We start from the raw sequence: 23,009 nt of genomic DNA, 5'->3' as shown, positions 1-23,009 counted from the left end.
AAAAAAAAAAAGAAAAAAAAAAAAAAGAGAGAGAGACAATTATCACTGTAATGAGGTATCAATGTATCATACAACAATTAGCTAGGAGAATTACAACAGGTCAGCAGAGAAGTTTCTAACCATTAATTGGTTCTTGAGTTATTCAGCCATCATGAAAACTGATAATGTCGACTTCATTTCACCATACTTGATCATCAAGATATGCTTACTCCACACGGTAGAAATTTAGGCTCCATCGCGATCATACTGGCCTGCTGCCAGTTCAGTTTACAGTAGTAAACAGCCAAAAAACACAGTGATCTACATTGATCATTACCTCTGGCATCTGAACAACAGTGAGATATAACATTTTGATCAGCTGGTATCAAGAAGAGAGGCCATTTCAAGATTATCAGTTGTCAGCGTCTCAGTATCCCTTTTAGTCTTTGATATTTCTGAAGGGAGCACTGGCAAGTTCGGATCAGTTCTCGGCACCAGAAACAACAAAAAAATTGGTGTCAACCTTAAAAGATTACGAAGTAGAACTGCAAGCCAGAGGTTCTCAAATTCTGACCGTGTTACATGTAAATAATGTAAAACAAAACCTCCTGCCCATGTCGAGGTTAGCATTCCCACTTGGTCGATGGACATCAATAGTGCAAAGAACGTTCCTTCTATCCCAGAAGGGCAAAGCTTGGAACTAAGTACAAGCAAAGGCATCCACTTAAGACGTCCTATCATATGCGAAACCCCTTCATCAATTACAATGAAGAGGTAATCTGGAATGTAAAGATTCAGATTTAGACGAAGCACCAATATTAGATCCAGCATTCCTGAAGCACAATGCAGCAACTGCGTCCAGAAAAGTAAGTCATGGTAAGGGCGATTTTTCAACATATTTTGATAGAGAAGAACCCCACAAAGAGAGCCTAGTGCCCCTATGGAATATATGGATCCCACAATCTCCTGCATAAAGTAAACATGATGTTAGATATTTGAAAAGTGAGAGCAATATTCCACAGTCCACAATAGCATAATATATAATTCTAGCACTATAATATATAATTCTAGCACTCTGTCATTACATTACAGTATACTATAGGAATTGATTAAGACAAGTAACGAAACCAAATAAATATTCTTCTCAAGACTTAAGCTATATTGACAACTATACACTATGCTATTGTACCCTCATGAGTCATGACCAAGCATATCTAGTGTTCTCAATGCCCAAATCTCTTGTCATAAAATGGGATTAGCAATAGAAAATTGCAACGTTGATAAAAACAATTAGATTAATTATACCAAGTGATACTAACATATTCTTGGCAGAGAATTATAAAATTCAGGGACAATTATTGGATTTGTGTTAAGAAGGCCAGCTAAAAGGAAGAGGATGATATTATCTAGATTATAAAGATCTTTGCTTTCTTCTCTAGCCTACTGTAATCTTTAGACACACCTCTGTTTCAAGAGTTTGCTCAGGTACAGCAAAATCTGTTATTCCGTCAAAGATTTAAAAATCTTATCTTTGGAAAAATAGTATTCTTCATTGGATGGATCGGTTTGCATATAATAATTATTGAATTGTCAGCAAACTTTTATCACAAGGACTCACAACTGAATAGAAAATTACTATCTTCATTGTGTCACATTTCCTATTAATCAACAGCCTAAGTTCTGTATCACCAGTAAGCATGTTAAAGGGGAACTTAAATTGCAAGCAAATCAATCATTCGTCATAATACCCATTGAAAAAGCTTACAAGTTTCAGTATTGCTAAAGCTTACTCGTAAAAGACAGCCATGACAGGCTCCAATAATTTTCAGAAAATAATAAATATATATCTCACACTTTTAATATTAAACTGATTTTTGACAAATTAACCCATTAGTTTTCAATACTTGAGATTCTATAACAGTTCAAAATGTTTCATGATTATAATCTAAGAGAGCTTTAGAATCCATAGCAACAAAATTCCAAAAGTAAAGCTGACATTTCCGTTCAAGCCTCAGAGAGAAAATATAGGCCTAATGGAAAAGTCTTAAGCAGTGTTTAAGGGGATACTTGGGCTATAAGGATATTGTAAGCAGCTACCATTCAATGAAAATAATCATCACTTGTGCCACGAATTATGCCACGGAATTCCAATTTCTTGAAACTGCCATGAGAAAAAGAGTTTCCACCACAAAACCAAACAGACCACAAAAATTTATGCAACAATTAAAATTTTTTTGGGGCAAACGATGCTGCGATGAATTATGTCTTGGGTAAACATTATTTTGACAAGCAAACAACTGTGGCACAGGTGTCACTTTGTAGTTGCTTATAATTATTTTATGCATTTAAAGGGAATATTAACTACTTATAGGTAAAATATAAGAACGCCACACTTCAACAACATAGACAAGCAGATATTGCTAAAATATAGCACACATATACACTGAGAAAGGCATTACCTTTGAGAATAAAGGACCTCCCTTCCCATCTGTATACCAATAAAACAGTCCTTCATGGATGTTTATGTTAAGAGCAAGTGACGAAAACATATAAAGACATGGCTTCCAGACATGCTGGGACTTTAATGTGGTCCACATAGCTCTTACAGCATCACCAAACTTCTCATTAACCTGTTTAAATCAGTAGTCATGTATCAATTTGATCAATACAACAAAACTCTTAGAAAGGAAGAGGTTATCTTCCAAGCTCAAGGAGAATGACCGTAGAGAATTACCCTACTGTAGGAGTGATTTCGCACAGGAGCGTCCTTAATTGTCAATCCAACCAAAACAACCAGTGCAGGTGGAAGTGTCAGCAGGCCAAACACACCCTATGAGTAAAAGAAAAATAGAAAATACCTGCTATTACAACCAAATTATGGAGAGCAATAATCTAATATTAGAAGTATGAAACTGTTAGGGATGAGAGAGATGGTATTGATTCATAGAATAAAAAGAGGAAAATGAATAAATAAGGTAATAAAAAGAAACATAGTAGTGCATACAGCAAACATGATATCAGGATATATAAAAACAAAAAAGTAAACAAACAAACACAAAGGAGCCAGCAAATGATATTTGTTTGGTGAAGGAAATTAGAATTAATTAACTTTCCTTTTTGACTTGAACAAGAATAGTATGAGAAAAATAGTAAACATTTGATGACTTCATAGCTCACACAATCAATGACCACTGACTTTCTTACACTTGAAAAGATTCACCTACCACACTCTTCTACTCCAGATCAATCCTGAGATTAAATTTTTCATAGAACTGCTAAATTCTCTAGGCCAATGACAGTTTCCAGCCATAAGTCCCAAACTACACGGTTATTTTCAGTGCATGTATAAGAATAAATTAAAAAGGCAATGTTATTAAATAGTTCACAGCTTTTTTTAATAAGAATGAAACAGAAACCTTTAACTTCTCTCATACATCTCAAATTAAGAAACTGCATTATGATCCATCAGACTTAACTTCCATTTAACTTATTTAACGCATTTTAAAAGAATTAAAAGAAGTTTAGTTACTGAAAAATGATTTGGACAATCTAAACTTCTTTGCAGTCCATGCAAATGACTGAACTTTTACAATAATTGTAAAATTGGCTTTGGCTGCCCATAAATGAGGGTAAAAAAGTGAAGGGTTTCAAGCCACTTACAAGCTCAGGTGAGGTTTGAATCCCAAAAAGTTACTATTGCCCTAATCTCTTTTCCTATGTGAGACAATTCACAAATGCATACACAAATAAATATACATAAAACATGGGGTTCAAATACCCCCCCCCCCCTCCCAAACAAAAATGTGTGAGAACAAATGTTTTATCATCTCAGGGATACATACACAAGAGATACGAAAAAACCTTAAACAGACCACCCTTGGCTTTGGCACCTATAACATTCTTATAATTAGAAATGGGGTCTGGTCTCTTACTAATATGGTGCATAGTTCCATCCAAAACCGAGAAACCTCCTAAGCTAACAAAGTAGTCAAACACTCTACAGACATGTGTATACTGTACACATATAATATGAGGTTTCAATAATGATCTTTCACCTATCTTAAGACACATCAGTAACAAATATAAGAAGAAACAAACCTTGGACCCAACTAGATGAACAAGAAATCCACTTATTATGAACCCTGCTAGAGCTCCGATTGAAGAGCTTAATCCAGACAAACTTTGCATGTCACTAGCAAGTGTAGGATGAGTGCTACTATTCTCAGTGATACAAGCATCTATTGTCACATCTGCTACAGCTACCCCAGCACTTCCAGCCATGAGAGACAGAACAGCAGGCACCAAATGCAGACCATCGACAATAGACAGGACAAGCATTGACGTAACTCCAAGAAACCCTGGAAGGTCAAAGATTAAATCAAGTATTAATTGATTTCACAGATGTTTGGCTACCAGGGGAATATGATAGCATGATTTGTCTGCTACCAGTGCAATATGATAACAAACTTAGTTGTCCTTTTGGTTGGAACTTGGAAGCATAAAATTGTAATTACTAAATAATTTGTATTGAGATTTGCTATTACATTTTAAACGCAATTTTAGATTTGCTACCTTGGTTATTCTTAATATGATCTTATAAAATTAGTTGATGCTTTCTACCAGCTGCAAATGATTTTGTTAGCTAGTTTCTTCATTGTGAAAAGATATATGTGTTATATTGTGATAGATTTTAGGAAGTTGAGATATCATGGAATATTAGGGTTAGATATTTTTATTGTCTATACATAATGTAATGTGGCCAATGATGAATTGGAAAATACAATGAGAAAACACAGAGAAATATTTTCCCCAATATTTAACAGGTACTTACCTCTGAGACCCCCAAGAATGCATATACTCCTTTACTTCTTTATGTATATTTTCACGGTTAAAGACAAAGAATATATTAGCTTTTTTAGCACTTCACCCACCCACCCCAAACCCCTCTCTTTCACCATCTCTCGATTACACTTTACACTATTCATCTGTTTTCGTCAGAATTGACCACTGTGGATAATTGCACATCCAAGAAATCATTAAACTTGTTCTCTTGAGATCTTCACTACAGGAAATTGAACTTCCTATCAAAATAATGTTATTACTAGGTTTATGTGGGGTTAAGAAAGATACTCCTACATTTTGTAGTAAGTTGTTAATAGAGCTTACAATATTCTACTTCGTATTTCACAAGAGTTTGAACTTTGTACTTGCATTGTTTACCAAAAAGACCATGCAAAATTTATCCATTTTTATGTTTATGGAGCATCTAATGGATCATCGACAATAATCCTTGATTGCTGACAGCTCATACAACTCAAAAATCCCATTTCAGTAATAAAATCATACATAATAGCGCTTACAATATTCCTACTTCATATGTCACAAGAATTTGTACTTTGTACTTGCAATGTTTTACCAAAAAGACCATGCAAAATTTTATCCATTTCTATGTTGATGGAGCAGCTAATGGATCATCGACAATAATCCTTGCTTGCTGACAACTCATACAACTCAAAAATCCCATTTCAGTAACCAAAATCATACATAAATTTTCTCAACAAATAACTTTAAACAAATTTATCATCTTGTTCATCAATAAAGTTGATTTGCTTCATTTAATTACTATACTGAGTTAACATATTCCAATTCAGCAATTGAATAAGCTAGTCTAATAATCTCCTCTTAATTTTTCACAACAGCAGTTGTCATAACTAGACATTCAACACAGTCAAACATGATTGAGTTGAGATTACATTACTATGAACTTACAAGAATTGCACACCCACTGACCCACCAAATAAACAAAAATGATACTCCATGTATGCAACTTTACGACAATTAACAAAACACCAATAACACTTATCAAGTATCAACACATGATTTTGTCATACATTCCTAAATTATAACACGAAGCAACATTTTGCGAAAATTAAAACCGAAAATGAAAAAATAAATAAATAAAATTAAAGAGGGGATCATACCAGCAAATATAAAGTATGGCCTTCTTCTATACCCAGAAAGAGGAACAACATCGGTAAGAAGACCCCACAAAGGCTTAACAACCCAAGGAAATCTAATAACCCCCATTGAAATCTGAGCTTCAGAGGGTTGGATCTTTTGTTCATCTTTCATATAATACTGCATAGTAACACGGCTTAAACCCATACTTAACCCTTGACTAATTCCATAAACTGCAATCACACCCATCACAAAACTCCAGTGTAATTCATCACATAACATGATCACCCAATTTATAGCTGACATGATTATGCCCCAAATTCCTCTTTTTTTGCTCTTATTTTTCTGGGTTTGTTCGTTTTCAAGTGGGTAACTCACCCCTTCTTCTCCTTCTTCCATAGGATTGAATTGAATTGATTGATCTTCGATTTTTTAGGGTGAAATTTGGGGAAGAAAGGTGATACTCAGTTGAGGAATTAGAGTTTTGTGCTTTGGGTATGTAGTAATTTTGTCATTAGATGTTAAATTGAAGTGTAATGTTGATTGTCGCAGGCAAAAGGGAAGATGAATAATCTGAGTATGTAACGGGTTTGGTATAAAACACTACCTAAAGTACCTAATCCCACTACTCTCCAAATTATTTCTTCCTTTATTTAGTTGACAGTCTTGACTCTTGAAACAATCACGTATATGAAATTTTAGAAAATAACACCACAAAAATCTCACAATTCTAATTATAACACCACAAATTTTAAAACTTTTATTATAACATAAAAAAAATAAAAAAACATACAAAAACATACAAAAAATTGGTTTCACCGTCACATAACTTTGTCATCCAAAAAAAACGTTAAGTGGGTCCCATATGATACACGTGTCAATCACATATTGGATAAAAAGGGTGAACCGGGTAGAATACCAAAAAAAACATATTGGATAAATAAAATTTTGAAAAAAAAAAAAAGAAAAATTAAAAAATAAATCCTAAGATGCTCAACCAGCCACCACCGCCGGTGGTTTTCCACTGCCGCCACCGACACCTTGCGTTGAACCACCGTCGTCACCCATACCCAGCCCCAGCACCTCCGAAACCGTCACCAAACCATCATAACCCCAACCTAAACCAGCCGAAACCCCAGCCGTCGCCTAACCACCGTAACATCGCCGACCACAATATTTGTCGAACTCCTCTGCCCTACCCTTAACTCTGTCGCTGAACTACTGAAACCCCAACAAACCCACACCCGTACCCAAACCCACAAACCGTCCTACTCACCCTCAACTAGACCCAACCCCGAAAACCAAAATTGGGGCTGGTTTGTGGGTGACGGCTGGTTTAGGTTGAGGTTAGAGTACGAGATTGGGTGGGTTGGTTTCGTCGGCCAACGGTGGTTTGCTGGGGTTGGGTAACGGAAGCTGGCACTGGTGGTGGGAACCGACGTCGATGGTGGCTAGGTTTAGATTTTTTTTTTTTTTTTTTTTTTTAACAATTTCTCTTTTTTTTTTTTTTTTAATTTTTCATATTTTTTATCCAATAAATAATTGATACTTGTACAAAGTGGGCCCACTAACGGTTTTTTTGCATGGCAAAGTTAAGTGGTGATGAAATCAAATTTTTTGGTTTTTGGTGGGAACGATTTCCCTTAATATTGTTAAAATAGAAATTAATTCCCATTATGCTTCGTTTTAAAAACAAATTCCCAAAGTAGTGTCCACGTAGGATTGGTTTTCGGTTCAACTTAAAACCGCTAACGGTATTAGCGGTTTTGCAATTTTGTAAAATAAAGTCAAAGAGACCTGTTTTTATTAAAAGGGGGACTCTTTGAAGTTATAAGTGTAATTGTCAGCGCTCTCTTTTATTGTTGTGGGTTAATAATTAACACGGACATAAAAAGACATGTCGTATTGAAAGGCGGTCTCTTTGAAATAATTTTCCTGTAGACTATGCCTTGTGAATTAACCAAGGATGCAAAGAGACCTGTTATTGTTAGAGGCGGTCTCTTTTTTAAAACCGCTATTACCATTAGCGGTTTTAAATTAAGTTGAACCAAAAGCCAAAAAAACAATCTTACGTGGACACTATGTAGGGAATTTATTTTTAAATCAATGTATTATGGGAATTGAATTTTATTTCAACAATATTATGAGAAATCGTTCTTTTTGGTGGTGTTATAATAAAAGTTTGGGTTTTTCTAAGCTATGCCCCCTAAATTATTGAATTTCTAAGCTGTACCCAAACTTTTTTAAAGTTATAAGTTGTGCCCTCCGCCTCACAATATTTTATCAACAATACCCTTTGACCGCCATTTTCGTTAACGAAAGTTAAGTTATTTTATCAACAATGGTGTCGTGGAATTATTACTTTGGCACGTTTCCCGTTCTTATTGGTTTAACGCTTTAAAAAAAAATTTAAAAATCAGAAAATAAAATTAAAAAAAAGTTATTGTTAACGTCACAGTTTATTGTTAATAAAAATTAGTTAGGTTGAGGGCACATCTTAGACGTTTGAAAAAGCATGGGCACAGCTTAGAAACCGAGGAAGTTTAGGGGCATAACTTAGAAAAACCCTAAAAGTTTTAAAATTTGTGATGTTATCAAAATTGTGAGATTTTTGTGGTGTTATTTTCTAAAATTTCCTTTCTTTTATCACTTCCATCAATGCACAATTTTAATAGGAAATTTTGTCAGAAAAAATCATTTATAACAACTATTTTGCTAAGAAAAACCTTATAAATTTTTTTTGGCAAGGAGAAACCAGATTGTAAATTTTTTTTTTTTTTACACAACCAAAGGTGAGAATCCAGCATTGACTGGGTGTTTTCCGATGTTGACACTACATGTGCCGGTCACATGTCTTAATTTTTACTAATTCCACCCAATTTCTTCTAATTCCCCCCCACTAATTTCCCTCTTAATATCTCTTTTAATTTCCCCCCCCCCCCCTTTTCTTTCTTATTTCCCTTCTTTTTCTTCTTCTTCTTCTTCTTTTCTCTTAATCAAAATTTCAGAATAAAAAAGTTAACCTTCCTTTTGGCTTCTTCGAACACAACCAAGTCTGACAGTTCCTTCCTTCCTTCCTTGCTTTGTTCTTCCCCATTGCAGAGCATATTACAAAAATAAAATTATTCAGAATAAACTTACCCATAAAAAGGAAACTCATGTGAATTAAATACAAAGCATTAAGTAAACTTACTGTTTAGGGTGGGTGGAAATTAATTTGTTTGATTGATTTCTAATTTGAGGGGTGACACCATGGCAGATTGTGTTACAAGGATTAATGATCAAGAGAGAGGATAGAGGAGAGAGAAGAAGGGAAATAAGATGAAAAAGGGAGAAAATCAAAAAGAGAGATTAAGAGTGAAATTAGTGGGGGCAATTAGAAGAAATTGGGTGATACTAGTAAAAAAAATAAGAAAAATAAGACATGTGACCGGCACATGTAAGGTCAACGCTGGAAAACACTCAGTCAATGCCGAATTCTCACCTTTGGTTGTCTTCAACAAAAAGTATTTTGCAATCTGGTTTCTCCTTGCCAAAAATTTTTTATAAAATTTTTCCTGACAAAATAGTTGTTATAAATGGTTTTTACTGACAAAATTTCCATTTTAATAATCGAATTTTTCACCATTTTTCAATGATATTTTAACTTAATTCATCATATACCACAAAAAACTTTCTAATTTAACATGTACCATTGAGTTTAACGAGAATGTCACAAGTTCACAACATGCCATTTTCTACGAGGGCGCCCCCATTCATCTTTATGATGAACGTGGCTCGTTCATCTTGTGGCAGAAGCGTAAATATGTGGAACAGTAATCTTGCCATGTAAGAGCTGATGTGTATTATGATGGTTTCGAAGTGGAATGTAGAGTTGGATTTCAGTACATGTGGTTTGACGCAAAATGTAACACCGTTATCTGATGCAAATTGGTTGGCAGCAGTCTTTGAGTAATAAATTTTTTACTTTTAGCACATGGGAAGTAGTTGGAGTTCTTGTTTGTTCGATTCAATTAGTCCAAAGCGAAACAATGGCGAAGAAGAATGGCGATTTTCAGTGAGGCGCCAAGTGTATCAGCTTGAATCTTGTTCGTGAACATATCTCAACCTGGTACGTTTGATTATGAGTTGTTGTATAATTTCGCATGTATTTGGGAGATGAAAAGCATGCTGCGTTAGTTTAGAAATGTATGTGGACGTTGCTACATGTATTTTGATTAGTGTGCTGGTTTAACATGTAGATCTGTAGTGAATTGATTTCTCATTCATAATAAGAATAAGTAAATCGAAATTTATTGAGTTTAGCTTAACTTATAAAGTAGTATAGTTTGGAATTGTTCAACAAATGAAGATGTGAATGATTTTGGGCTGAATCATATTTTAAGTATGAAGGGGTAAAATTAGTTTGGGGCATTAATTCAGAGTTGTCTATTTATTAATTTACTAGGATTAAAAAAAATTAGGCAAACTTACTGATACCATGTTTTAGATAATACGATGAGCGCTGATCATTGTATTGATTTGCCAAGAGTATAAATATACAAAGGGTGCGAGATCGGCAACTGTGAAGATACAAATTAGGCTATGATTAGGCTAGCTACAAATTAGGCTAATTAGGCTATGATTACGCTAGCTACAAATTAGGCTATGACTAAGCTAAGAGATATACTGTTGGGATTAATATTTATACTACATTCTAGGCCTAAGTAGTTAACTTAAGTGGTTTATTGTGTTGTTGTACTTGTAATTAGTCAAAGCCCATACTCCAATAATTTAGCTTGCTATAATATACAAAGTCGAAGAATACGCATATTTGGATATATGCTAACAATTTTAGGCTCAGATTCTCTTTGCTATGTAACTGTTGGATAAATGGGGAAAATGCCTACAATAATTAATTTCTATTAATGTATAACTAATAAGTTGATTAGAAAATGAAAATAATTACAGTAAATACTTAATGTAAATCCTAATCTATTTCGTTTTTTTGAGATATTGCATGTATGTATCAAGATCTCATGAGAAGTGTTTAATATGGATATGCGTGATGAGTGTGTGTGCCATTCTGTAGGTATAAGTTGGTTGTAATGGATAGTGGTGTTCAATCTCCGCTTATCGGGTATGTTAATGAAAATGGAGTGTGTGATATGGGCAGTGGGGTTAGAGGACGTCATATTGGAAATCATCAGGCACTTGTAAATAACGTTGATCGATATACATCTAGTGTTGGTGTGATTGTTCCATCTGCTGGTGAAGGTGGAGGCTTTACTCCTTCCCCTTGCATTAATGAAGAAAGTATTGATTTGAGCTCACCCATAGGGAGTTTTGAGACTTCAGAAACAGTGGTTGGAAGTAACCAGAATAGTATTGTCACAGTGGAAGAACCTAAAGTAGGGATGGTCTTTACATCATGGCAAGATGTTGAAGCATTTTACAAAGAATATGGGGAGCAAAAAGGTTTTGGTGTGAGTAGGGTTCAGGGTGTGTTATCTAAAGGCGAGAGGAGGCATAGAATATCTACAACATGGCGGTGTGAGTGTTATGGTAGGCCTGATATGAGGGCGCAAATGGAGGCCAAAAAGAGGGCAAAGGCTATGGGTGTATGTGGTTCAGGTGGAGTTGTTGGTGGGGTGGAGTTTGAGGATGAGCTTAGTCGCGGTAAAAGGAGGTCTAAGAAGTGTGAGTGTAAAGCAAAGGTTTATGCTAGCTTGAATCGGCAGGGGCAGTGGGAAATTAAGGGCGTTGAGTTGGAACATACAAACCACACACCTAAACCTAGTGATGCAAAGCTTGTGAAAGAATATCGAATGAAAAACTTTAATTCCAGGGCTAGAAAGAGGTTAGAAAATTATTTTAACTTGGGTGTACCTGTGTCTCAAATTCATGGGTGTTTTAGAACGGAGATGGGAGGGTCGGACCCTTTGTCTTACACTGTTAAAGACCTTCAACATGAGGTATACAGAATCAGGAGATTAAAGATGGAGGGGGGTGATTCTGTAGCAATGATGACATATTTTCAAGAGATGCAGTCTGCTAATCACGACTTTTTTCACTCTCAACGATTGGATGCGGAAGGAAGGTTGAAAGACGTGTTGTGGGTGGATGCTCGTAGCAAGGCTGCATATGAGGAGTTTGGAGATGTCGTATGTTTTGATGCAACCTATCTGACAAATCCATATGACCTTCCATTTGTTAATTTTGTGGGGGTAAATCACCATGGGCAGTCGATATTGCTAGGATGTGCTCTTGTATCCCATGAAGATTGTGACACGTACCGGTGGGTGTTTCAGCAATGGTTACAATGTATGAACAATACCCCGCCCAAAGCTATACTCACTGATCAAGCTGCTTCCATGAGGAAGCCACTGGAAGAGGTGATGCCAACTTCCAGACACCGGTGGTGCATATGGCACATAATGCGAAAGATTCCAGAAAAATTGGGCAAATGTGAAAGGTTAGAATTCAATAAAATATTTTTTTAATATTCAGCAAAGTTAACATGTTGCGTCTGATATAATGAATAACACTGATGTATGTCTTATAGGTACCAATACCTGAAAGTTGAGTTGAAGAAAATTGTATATGAGAGTTTTACGGTAATGGAGTTTGAGAACAGATGGAATGCATTCATTGTTGAGTACAAGTTGCAAAACAATGATTGGCTATGCGATTTGTATATGGAACGTCATATGTGGGTACCTGCTTTCATGATAAACTACTTTTGGGCGGGTATGAAGACAACACAGAGGGTGGAAAGTATAAACAGTTTCTTTGATGGTTTCCTTACGCGCAACACAAAGCTGTGTGAATTTCCACAAAAGTATGCAGCAGCCATGGATAAACGAGTTGGAGATGAGACGGATGCTGATGCAAAATGCTCGAAGTACATTAGACGACTCGTAAGTGGTTTCAGTGTGGAAGGTGTGTTTCAAAAGATATATACTGACACCAAGTTCCAAGAGGTGCAAAATGAATGTACACGTCTGATGTATAGCTACCCACGGGAAGAGATACAAGTGTCTGATTCACTTATTCAGTATTTGATAGAAGACCGTGTATGGATTGTGCCTGAGGGTAAAAGTGAGGACGTTATCACAGACAGGAAAAGGTTTTATTCCGCCACCTTCAACAAGAAAACAAAATTCGTATGTTGTGATTGCCGAAAATTTGAGACTAGTGGCATTATTTGCAGGCACATCATTAGGATTCTAGAACATAACCAAGTTGTTGACATCCCCCAACAATATATTCTGAATAGGTGGAGGAAAGATATACTAAGGAAGCACACATGCGTGAAGGTTTCTTACTATGATCCGGATAAGACTTTGGTGGGAAAAAGATATAATACACTAATGAATGCGTTTGAGCCAATATGTGAGAAGGCTGCCATGGTGAACGACGAGGCAGTTGCAATGGTGCTTGAGTCTCTTGAGAAACTTAAATCAGAAGTTGGTCAATGCAGCAAGCGAAAGTTAGAGCAAACAGTCCCGATAATGTACCCGGAAGAGAATGTTCCACCTTGTCAACCAAGTTCGGATGACTTTTGTACAACAACTACGTTGCCGCAACCAATTGATATGGGTGTTAAAGATCCCTTGCCCAAGAAAAGGGGAAGGGGGAGGCCCAAAGGTTCTCGCAACAAGGGACTAGCAGAGATTGGATATAAGAAGCCACGGCAGAAGAAGGTTGTCGAGGTAATAAAATTGTCGTGTACATTTATTAAACAAAAATTTACGTTAAAAAAAAAAAAAAAGAAGTTAACGTTACTAATTAAGTTCTTCTAATCACTCACAGGCTAACCCTTATTCGGACAGCGCCGACATCCATAGGGGAGATGAAGCTGTGTCCTCTAACAAGCCCAAGATGATGAGAGTATGTTCATTACACATTCCATTACAAGTAAAATCCCCATTGTCAATCATCTCCATGACGCAAGTATCTTCTTTAACTGGTGTTTTTTACAGGTTAGGCGAAATTGCCCTCCTCAACAAACAATCGCAGAGTCTAATGAAATGGTATTTGTTGCCGAAGATGATATACTTGTAACCGGCACATCAACCAGCTTGTCAGAACTCAATGGATAGGGGACATTAAATGGGAATGCCTTTAATAAACTATTAATTACATTAAAACAAATCTCTGCTCGAGTTGTGTGTATGGTATTATAATTTGGATACGAACACCTAACAATTAGTATTCCGGTATGTTTTGTTGTATGTTTTTAGTAACTTGAGAAGAAGAATTGCAGTTGATTGTCCCAATGCTTGGAATGAAAGACCAATTGAAATGTAAAGACTAATTGGGGGGGGGGGGGGTTATAATTTGTTTTATCAATGACGGTGATAATGTGTGTGTTTGTGGGATCGACTTATAATTTATTTAATAATTTAATGTTAAGTTTAAAAATATATAATTTAATAATTTAATGTTAAGTTTAAAAATATATAATTAATTTGTTACAATTGTTAAATTGATACAGGGATAGATGTGTTTTAGTATTGTCTAAAAAAACCCAATCATCATGTCCATTTTGGCCAAATATGGGGATAGTGTTGCCCAATTCATTTAACATGGTTTGTATCTTACCATGAATTTCAAATGGCCTATATTATATATGTGTAAAAGCCCATGTAAACATAGTATGTAAGTATTATGAATTTTAATTGGGCCAAAAGACTAAAAGTTAGTAGATAGTAAATGTTGGGCCATGTTAACATATTATGTAATTGGGCCAAAAGGTACAAAGAAAGTAGGTAGTAAAAGTTGGATTAATAACTGGGCCTTATATGTCGGCCTATACACATTTCAAAACCATTTGCTTTGGTGCAATACAACACATTTTTGTTTCTACTTAAAACACTCCATGGAGTGAGGACATAATAGCAATAACATGCATAAAATCATGTCAATTAATACATGGTAATAACATGGTAGAGACATGATTGACATATTATATAAAATCTAAGAACATCATAAATTCGGGCTTTCACAGTTAAAATTTACAAAAATAGGTCGTTCGTAGTCTAGTAATTCCGATCTGTTAAGTAAACATGAACAATAAGAAATAGTTCCTAATACATAGCCGACCTAATACATTACCAACAAAGATTTAGCATAACCTAAGCAAAACAGCCACAACGAACAGTGTTGCCTCTGCTTTCATTGTCCTCTTCCATGGGGTAATTTTTGGTTGGTGCAACAAACCGCTCTACTCCCACACTCACGGCATAAGGGCTATTCTTGGTAATAAAATATCGACCCATTTTCTTGATCTTACCCTTTGTCCATGCAAACATCTTCTTAACCTTGGTTGAAACCTGAAACCCAACTACATTTTCATCCATCACTGACCTAGCCTCAGGACTTTCAACTCTAGGCTCAATTAGCCAAGGCCCTAAGTGGTTAGGTGACATCATCAGGCGTAGCAACAACAGGCTGGGAAGCGAAATATGAACGGGAGAAGGAAACTCTTCATCCTCTTCGTTTCCATAATAAGGCAGTTCCCCTTGAAACAACTCCTCAAAGTCCATTGATGTTGGGAGTGAGCCCAACATTGGGCTTAATGGGCTGTTTGTGACACCCTCATCTATCTCTTCCATGATAGGTGTTAGCAACCTATCCCTTGGCCCGACTAAGAGGCTTGACCTCACATATGAATCTCTAGTGATTTTATTTTCCCTAACACCCTCCATACTCTCTTGCTTATTTGTTGATTAACTGGTTTTATGAAGCTGTGTATGAGTGAGTGAATGAGGATTTATTTATGCTTGTTGAGTTCTCACAATATATATAGGAGTCATGTAGAGTTGAAGGTGGTTGAGGAGCAATTAACATTGTCTTAAATTACCGTCATTCCTTCTTATGGATGGCAAATCAAATTATGGTTTAAGCCGTCATTCCTATAAACCATCAGCTCTAAGAATTGACCACTGGATAGTTCAGTGTCTAGAAGACTGCTTTTGTTTATCTCTTACATGTTGCATGTATCCAAGTCCACATATACCTGTTGTGCATTTTGATGAGGAGTCTAAACTAATTTTTTTTTTACTTAGCACTACTACTACAATGTTGCTCATTTGTATACTAGCATTTCAAGTTGGGAGGGCTAACATTCGAGGTTAGCTAAATTAAATAGAAAATAACTGTTTTATCTCTTGTTTATGTTTGAAAAATCTTTACATTAGTTACCAATCAAGTGTTTGGGTTGGAGAAAGGCACAAATTTTGCGAGTTACTTTTGTTGCTAAGATTACGGAAAAAACTTTCCCCTTGTTTCACTAAGAATATTTCGGACTGATTTGCATATGAATGGAAAATGACGGGCGTTATTTTTATTTATAATAGATTTTTATTTATAATAGCTTGACTATATACTAACCATGTTTACGTGAATTGGTAATAATAAAATTACGGAGTAATAAAGACATAAATAAAATATTATTGAACAATAACAATGATATTGCTATGGTAATGAAAACAATAAATATAAAAATTATAACAATTCTACTAATAATAAAAATATTTCTTGATACTACTTATAATAATACTAAAGCCTATACAAGTTGCTCTAAACAACACCACGTACTTGTCGTTTATGAAAACGTGAAAACCATTTTTTTCAAAAACATCAGTCTTGTTAAAGTGGGCCCAACATGGTGTTCGAATAACCTGTGACCCCAACATTAGGCCCACAACTCTAACCATGTACGCCGGTGCAATGTTACTAATTTAAATACGATTGATATGTAAAAGTTTATGATTAATTGATATTATTAGCATATATTTTTTTAGATTATTAATTAGTCTAGAAAGAGTCCAACAAAAGCCCTTCAAACCCTCACTAATAGCCGACTTTAACAAAACTTTACTTCAGCTGGATGGTCACCTTCAAGTAAAAGTTAAGGACAGAAGTGGGGGTCGCATACCTTCCAACTCCACATACACCGTTTCACCTTGTTGGACCCCCTCACCCCGCATCATCTCGGCCACTCCTTTCTTAATGCTGCAGGACACTATTGATTTTTTTTTGTCGAACCTCATGCGCATTGTTGCATTCCACTTGTGTTTCACCCAAAGTACTATGGGGGTTTCTTTCCCGAGTCCTTTGAAATGTGCTTTAGCAAACGGTAAAGGAACATTCTACAAAAACAATCACCAACAATACCATGGTGTGAATATGGAAACTATGCAATGGCTTAACGAACAATGGTAATTTTGAAAATTGTATACAATAATGATGCTATGTTCCAAATTGACATAAAAAAGTATGCTTTACTAACATGTCCACTGGTTGTTTCACAAATATAAAAATGTAGTATAAATCAATAAAACAATCTGTGAGGTAGGCAACTTACAATTCCAGGTTTCCCCATGTACCCTTTGCTGAATGTAAACCTGAAGGAGGGTATTCCAAGTACTTCTGTTGGGACGAACTCCGATGTGTCAGCGTCACTGACTGAGCCGTCATGCTCTATGAATATGTGAGGGTCAGAAACCGTAATCTCTTCACCGTCACGCCAAATCCTAACCTCATACATCATTTCGTTGCTAAACTCTAACATAAACTTAATACGGTCTTGAAGTTGCAATTTGTTTGAAGTAACAAACTCACTCCATCCTTCACCTAAAAAAGGCTCAACCACACCCCTATTATCAACACCCTCTCCTACTTTTACTTCGTAAACCTTTGTTTCAGTGCCTCTGTGTAGGCGAATCACACCCTCTTCACTCTTGTTAGCTTCCCATATTTCTTTCAACTCCTTACCCATACGCTTTGGAAGAGCCTATGAACATTCAAACCCATTTGTTATAAAAGCTAGCCATCAGTGATGCTTAAAAATCGAGTGGACTCATAATTTAGTAGCAAATTGTAAAAGATTAATATACTTGTGTAGTTTTGATGGCTTTAATAATTTTAATGCGCTATGATTAATCCATAGTCCCTTAATTCTAACAATTATTTTTGATAATTATCATATATTTGACTTTCCTTCCATGGACGAATTATGACTATTTATAATAGATTAATGAAGAGACAAACAACAGATTTAACTCGACGATATTCTAATATACTCAGATATGTGTCAAATGATAATTGCTTATAAACAATTACGTATAGAAAAAAAAATTTAAATGAAAAAAAATGGAGATGTGGTGGACCAAATGGCTTCCTACAATGGCTTCCTACTATGGGCCTTAGTAAAAATTAACACGATAACAAATGTGGCCCACTGAAACAACAGAAGTCCACTACCAAGATACACAATTCATTCAATGTTCCTATGATTCAATGTAGAGATAGCTACCTAGCAACCCTGACTTACATAAGTCTTTTTAAGATGTTTGTTAGTATTCCCATGTACATACCATTATAAAATTAGTGATGTGAGTAATGCATCATCTCAAACATGATAAAGTTGAATCAAATTAAGTTTAATGTAGGCACTTATTTACATAACCGAGTAGTCGACAATATACAATGAACACAATTACAGTAATTGAGTCTATCAATTTCTTATTGTAATAATATTTGAAATTAGTTACGTAAAAAAACGCAAACCCACTCATCCACTTATAATTTCCGTACTTTCACATAAATAGAAATAATCATAGGATATGTACACAGAGATGAACTCACCACTTTTTCTAACCATTGATTTGATCGTAGTGTGAAGTCGTATCTAGAAGCAGACATTTTGTCCCTACATCACATAGCAATCTATTTAGATTTAGCCAAATAATTCTACCAAATATACCAACACCAAGGTGTATTCCCTGATTAATATGGTGTTGTGCACAAATAGCACAATTCCAATACATAACAAATTGCATCTTCCTCAACAGATAACATGAACAAGCTCCACATTACCACATATAGAAAACCAACATTCATATTGATTTCAATGTGATGCATTCAACTTAAAATTATTCAAATCCCATGACAATTAACGCAATTAGATAGTCATTATTTCTTTAACTGACCAACCATTTCCAATCTTCAACAAATAAGGGCCTATAATTCTTTTCAAAGAGGGGTCATTTCAAGAACTTTGCAAGATTTTAAACAACATTCTTTGGGCTAATTACCCCTCACATTCCAAACTTAAACTTTAGATAGTTATTAACAATTGATTTTATTAAATCGGTTAAATATGAACAAAACTACACAATAAAGGGTGATAATATCATCTTCTTTACTTTCATAAAAACGAAAATTCAACAACACAATGACAATATACATGTAAAACTAATTAATTAACATTATTTTCATTTGAGTATTTTGTACATAGATATAGCTAAATCAATGCATTCAACAACATAGCTAGAAGTATGTATTGTACCTTTTACATGTGAGATGAAGGTCGTGGCTGCCTTGCGCTGGTGGGTGTGGGTGGTGGCTTGGTGAAGGTCGTTAATAACAATGAAGGTCGAGAATGGAGTTAATTTTGGGGAATTCGAGGTGTGAGTTGTAGAGAGGTAAAATGGGATGTTACTAGTTAGAACTAATGTTAAAAGAGTACTATAGAGAAGTAGTTACTAGTTAGTCCGTATTTATGCCAAAAAAAAAAAAAAAAAAAGAAATATAAACATACACAAAAGTCAAAAGAAACTGAATCACATTACATACATGTAGAAGTATCTAGGGCCCACATAACACATTTGTAAATTCTTGTACACAACCGATTTTATTCTAAGAATAGGTTAAGTCTCGTGCCATGCACGATTATAATTAACATGACAAAAAATATTATACCTACTGGTTTTTTTAATTTTTTTTTTTTGGGCATTACATTTTGTTGTTACTTTAACAATAACTTATTGAAAAAACATAAAAAAAAATTGTGTATACAAAATAACATTTGCTTTTAATTTATAACATTTGCGTAAAGATTATTAATTTGAAATAAGTTATACTAAAAAAAAATATATATAAATTTACAAGCGGTAAGGTTGATTATAAGAAAATGAAATTAAAATGTAGGTGAATACCATAAAATCCCTATATATGATACGAAGAACATAGTATTCGCAAATCACTGGCTCTTTTTATAATTTTATTCCATAACTAGCTACATTATTGATACGAAGAACATAGGGGTTGTTTGGTAAGTAGCTTTTTGATGGCTTTTTATATAGCTTTTGGCTTTTATATAATAATAATAATGATGATAATAATAACAAACAAAATAAAAAAAAAATTATTATGGAAAAAAAAAATACGAATTAACAGTGATAGGTGTTATTAGAGTTCTTATTTTGGTAATGGATATTATAACGACAGATTTGTATGATAGACAATATGAATTGGTGATAATAATGTCTAATTTCCTTGTATATGATCGGGTTTAGTATATCGAACGGTTGTTCACCTCGGACCTCTTAATCTTCCTTATCAAAATAGTTCAAAATAAAAGTTGCGGTGTTTATGGATCTGTTCATCTAATTTAACTGCTGTTTGGAGTTAAATTTATAGTTGAAAACTATTGGAATGAATGACAAACAATTGTATAGATGAAAAACCTCTTGCATTGATAATTGTTCTAATGTAAAGATCGACACAATAGCTTCATTAGTAAAAAGTATCATCATCACTCAAAAACATAATACTAAAGGCGAAGCCAACATGACACTTGTCATGTTTTTATTAAAAATAATCACGCCATTTTTACTTTCTTTTTTTTTTTTTTCCTTACATATCTTTATGATTAATATATTCTATAATATTTAACTTTCAACTTGACAACTATATACGAAGTATATTCCATATGCATTTTATGAAATATTTTAACATATCTTTTTTTAATTTTTTAGTAGTTATTTTTTATGATAAACAAATATATACTAGGTATAGGGTAATATACGAAATTTATTAACTATTACTAAAATAAAAGATGCTGACGTCACCACGCCCCACGTGTTGCTCTTTTAATAAAAAAATTCAAGCCTAAATGCAATGACGATGTCAATTTTTTTTTTTTTAAATTTATTAAATTTTTTTTGTAGAGCTATCAACTAAAACCTATCAATGTATCAATGTATCGTAGGAAATTAAAACAATTTAAAAAAGATCACTAATAAATTACCTCCTATATTGATATCAAGTCTAACATATATGAAATTTAAATATTAGAAGTTTTCACCTTACAACTAAAACCTATCAATGTATCGTAGAAAATTAAAACAATTTTAAATATCACACTTATAAATGACCTCCTATATTGAACTATGACTTAAGCGGCGTTAAACAGATGTTATATCTAAACTTTGGGGCAAAAAAAAATAATTTTTATTACAAAATGTACATAATTCTTTATATTCATCCTGTATGTATATTGTATGATAGCGATTTAATTTTAAAGAGGGAAAATTAAAAATAGGTTTTATATAAACCGTGCATCGCACGGGTTCTAACCTAGTGATTTAATAAAACATCTATGCTTATGGAAAATTAAACTACGTACCTACCCAATGAGGTATGATGTTACTATATATCATTTCTTCATATCAACATATCAATTAACCTATACTTAAAGCGACCCAAAAGTGACACGTTTCATTTAGTCATTTAAAAATTTCCCACAATGTTTTTTTTATCCTTAATTTTTTTATTTTAAATTTCTCACAATTGACTAGCAATTTTTATCCTTAATTTAATTTATTTTAAATTATTGTCTAATTATTTGTTACAATAATTTTTTTAAATTAACATCGTTCTTTATAATTGTTGTTTTTATAATTTAATTATTTCCGTTCATGGCAAGGGACTGAAACTAGTAACAAACTAAGAAATAATTTTTTATACATGTAATTGCTCTCTAACTACTTAATTTTATATTGTATTTTTTTGCATGGTCTTTTACTACTTAATTTAGACATGATAGATGAACAAAATTGGTCCACTTTTACCAACAGACACGATTTCTTGACCCTTGTCCTAGGCAAATCAATAAACACAAGTACTCTTCTACCATACAATACATTCATGCTTGGTGTTGAAAAATTGGAATCATCCTTTGCAATTGGCGAATCTCTGAACAAAAAATGTTGTATGTGGGCCAGCTTTGGTACAACATAAATTAAATTCAATATTGTTGGTCTAAGTAAAATACTTTATCAAGCTTGGAATTGATCAAATTCAGTTTAACAATTACAAATGCATGCACAAAAACATCAATCAATCCTTCAGTAATATAAAATACATTGTGAACTTTACTACTTTGTTTGCTTGTTCCTTGCATTTTACTTATTCATATAAGGCATAGGTTTATTCATAAATACTCATAATATATATAATATATATAATAATGGGTTACAATTAGCCCCCTAGTTTAAACATATCCACTTCTAATACAAATAAACACCTCGACCGTTACATATTTTTTTACTAAAAATTCGGATGAGGGCATAACAAACACTATCCGTCACTAAAAATACATAGACCTAGATCCCTTAAGTTCCATAGTAGCGGGAATAATACATAAACTATTCATTCATAATTTAACGGACATAAGTTCATAATTATAGATATCGGTTACATATCAAGCTTTGATCATGAAACGATTAGCACCACACTTCTCATGGGTTCCTCCAATTGTTTGGCAACACATACAGGATCCAATTGTTCTTGATTCCAATCTCTCGGATTGTGTCGAGTTCGGTGACAACAACATTCTCATACACCCCGAACAAGTTACGAGGATGAACGTTGTTACGTTGTCCCCAATTCTTGTACACAGTGTACAAAGTGTCCTCCGGCATAGTAGTGACTCTAAGCATACGAGGAAAAGACACCAAATCCTGCATCCGAAAAACCTTGACACGGGTGTCCATGTTGTGATCCGAATCCTGAAATATTTGTATACATATAAACAATTATTTATCACTTACATTGTTAAAAAAGGACATTAATTTTTTTTAATAAAACATATACTAGCGTGTATTCAACATTAATTTATACTATGCTATACCTTTTTTGACACAGAAAAATCATTACACCTTCTCGCATAAAAGAGTAAAACTAATAGCATGGAATAAAGTAGGTAAACTTGAATTTTCCGTTGAATTGCATGCATG

At 34.2% G+C, this 23,009-nt stretch overlaps 2 protein-coding genes across 3 annotated transcripts; one reads left to right on the top strand and one right to left on the bottom strand.

Annotated features, from left to right (window-relative positions):
* Window positions 1-21: 21 nt before the first annotated feature.
* Window positions 22-7,424, bottom strand: LOC145635950 (putative folate-biopterin transporter 3). Of its 2 annotated transcripts, none has more exons than XM_081687349.1 (5): window positions 5,961-7,424; window positions 4,078-4,337; window positions 2,714-2,809; window positions 2,439-2,609; window positions 22-831 (listed from the first exon to the last, which is right to left on the bottom strand). In XM_081687349.1, the coding sequence occupies exons 1-5, from the start codon at window positions 6,334-6,336 to the stop codon at window positions 355-357; spliced, it is 1,380 nt and encodes a 459-aa protein (XP_081543475.1). In that variant the 5' UTR covers window positions 6,337-7,424; the 3' UTR covers window positions 22-354. The 2 variants fall into 2 exon arrangements, with proteins under 2 accessions (XP_081543475.1, XP_081543474.1); XM_081687348.1 differs by having other exon boundaries at window positions 22-945; window positions 5,961-7,423.
* Window positions 7,425-9,968: 2,544 nt separating this feature from the next.
* Window positions 9,969-14,021, top strand: LOC145636783 (protein FAR1-RELATED SEQUENCE 6-like). Its single transcript, XM_081688332.1, has 5 exons — window positions 9,969-9,994; window positions 11,009-12,391; window positions 12,482-13,631; window positions 13,732-13,809; window positions 13,902-14,021. The coding sequence occupies exons 1-5, from the start codon at window positions 9,969-9,971 to the stop codon at window positions 14,019-14,021; spliced, it is 2,757 nt and encodes a 918-aa protein (XP_081544458.1).
* The last annotated feature ends 8,988 nt before the right edge of the window (window positions 14,022-23,009 follow it).

Source organism: Chenopodium album, chromosome 6 (genome assembly GCF_948465745.1).
Source record: "Chenopodium album chromosome 6, dcCheAlbu1.1, whole genome shotgun sequence".
In the NCBI taxonomy this organism is placed as follows: Eukaryota; Viridiplantae; Streptophyta; class Magnoliopsida; order Caryophyllales; family Amaranthaceae; genus Chenopodium; species Chenopodium album.
Note: the sequence above shows the minus strand (reverse complement) of the source record. Positions and strands in the feature narration are given on the sequence as shown.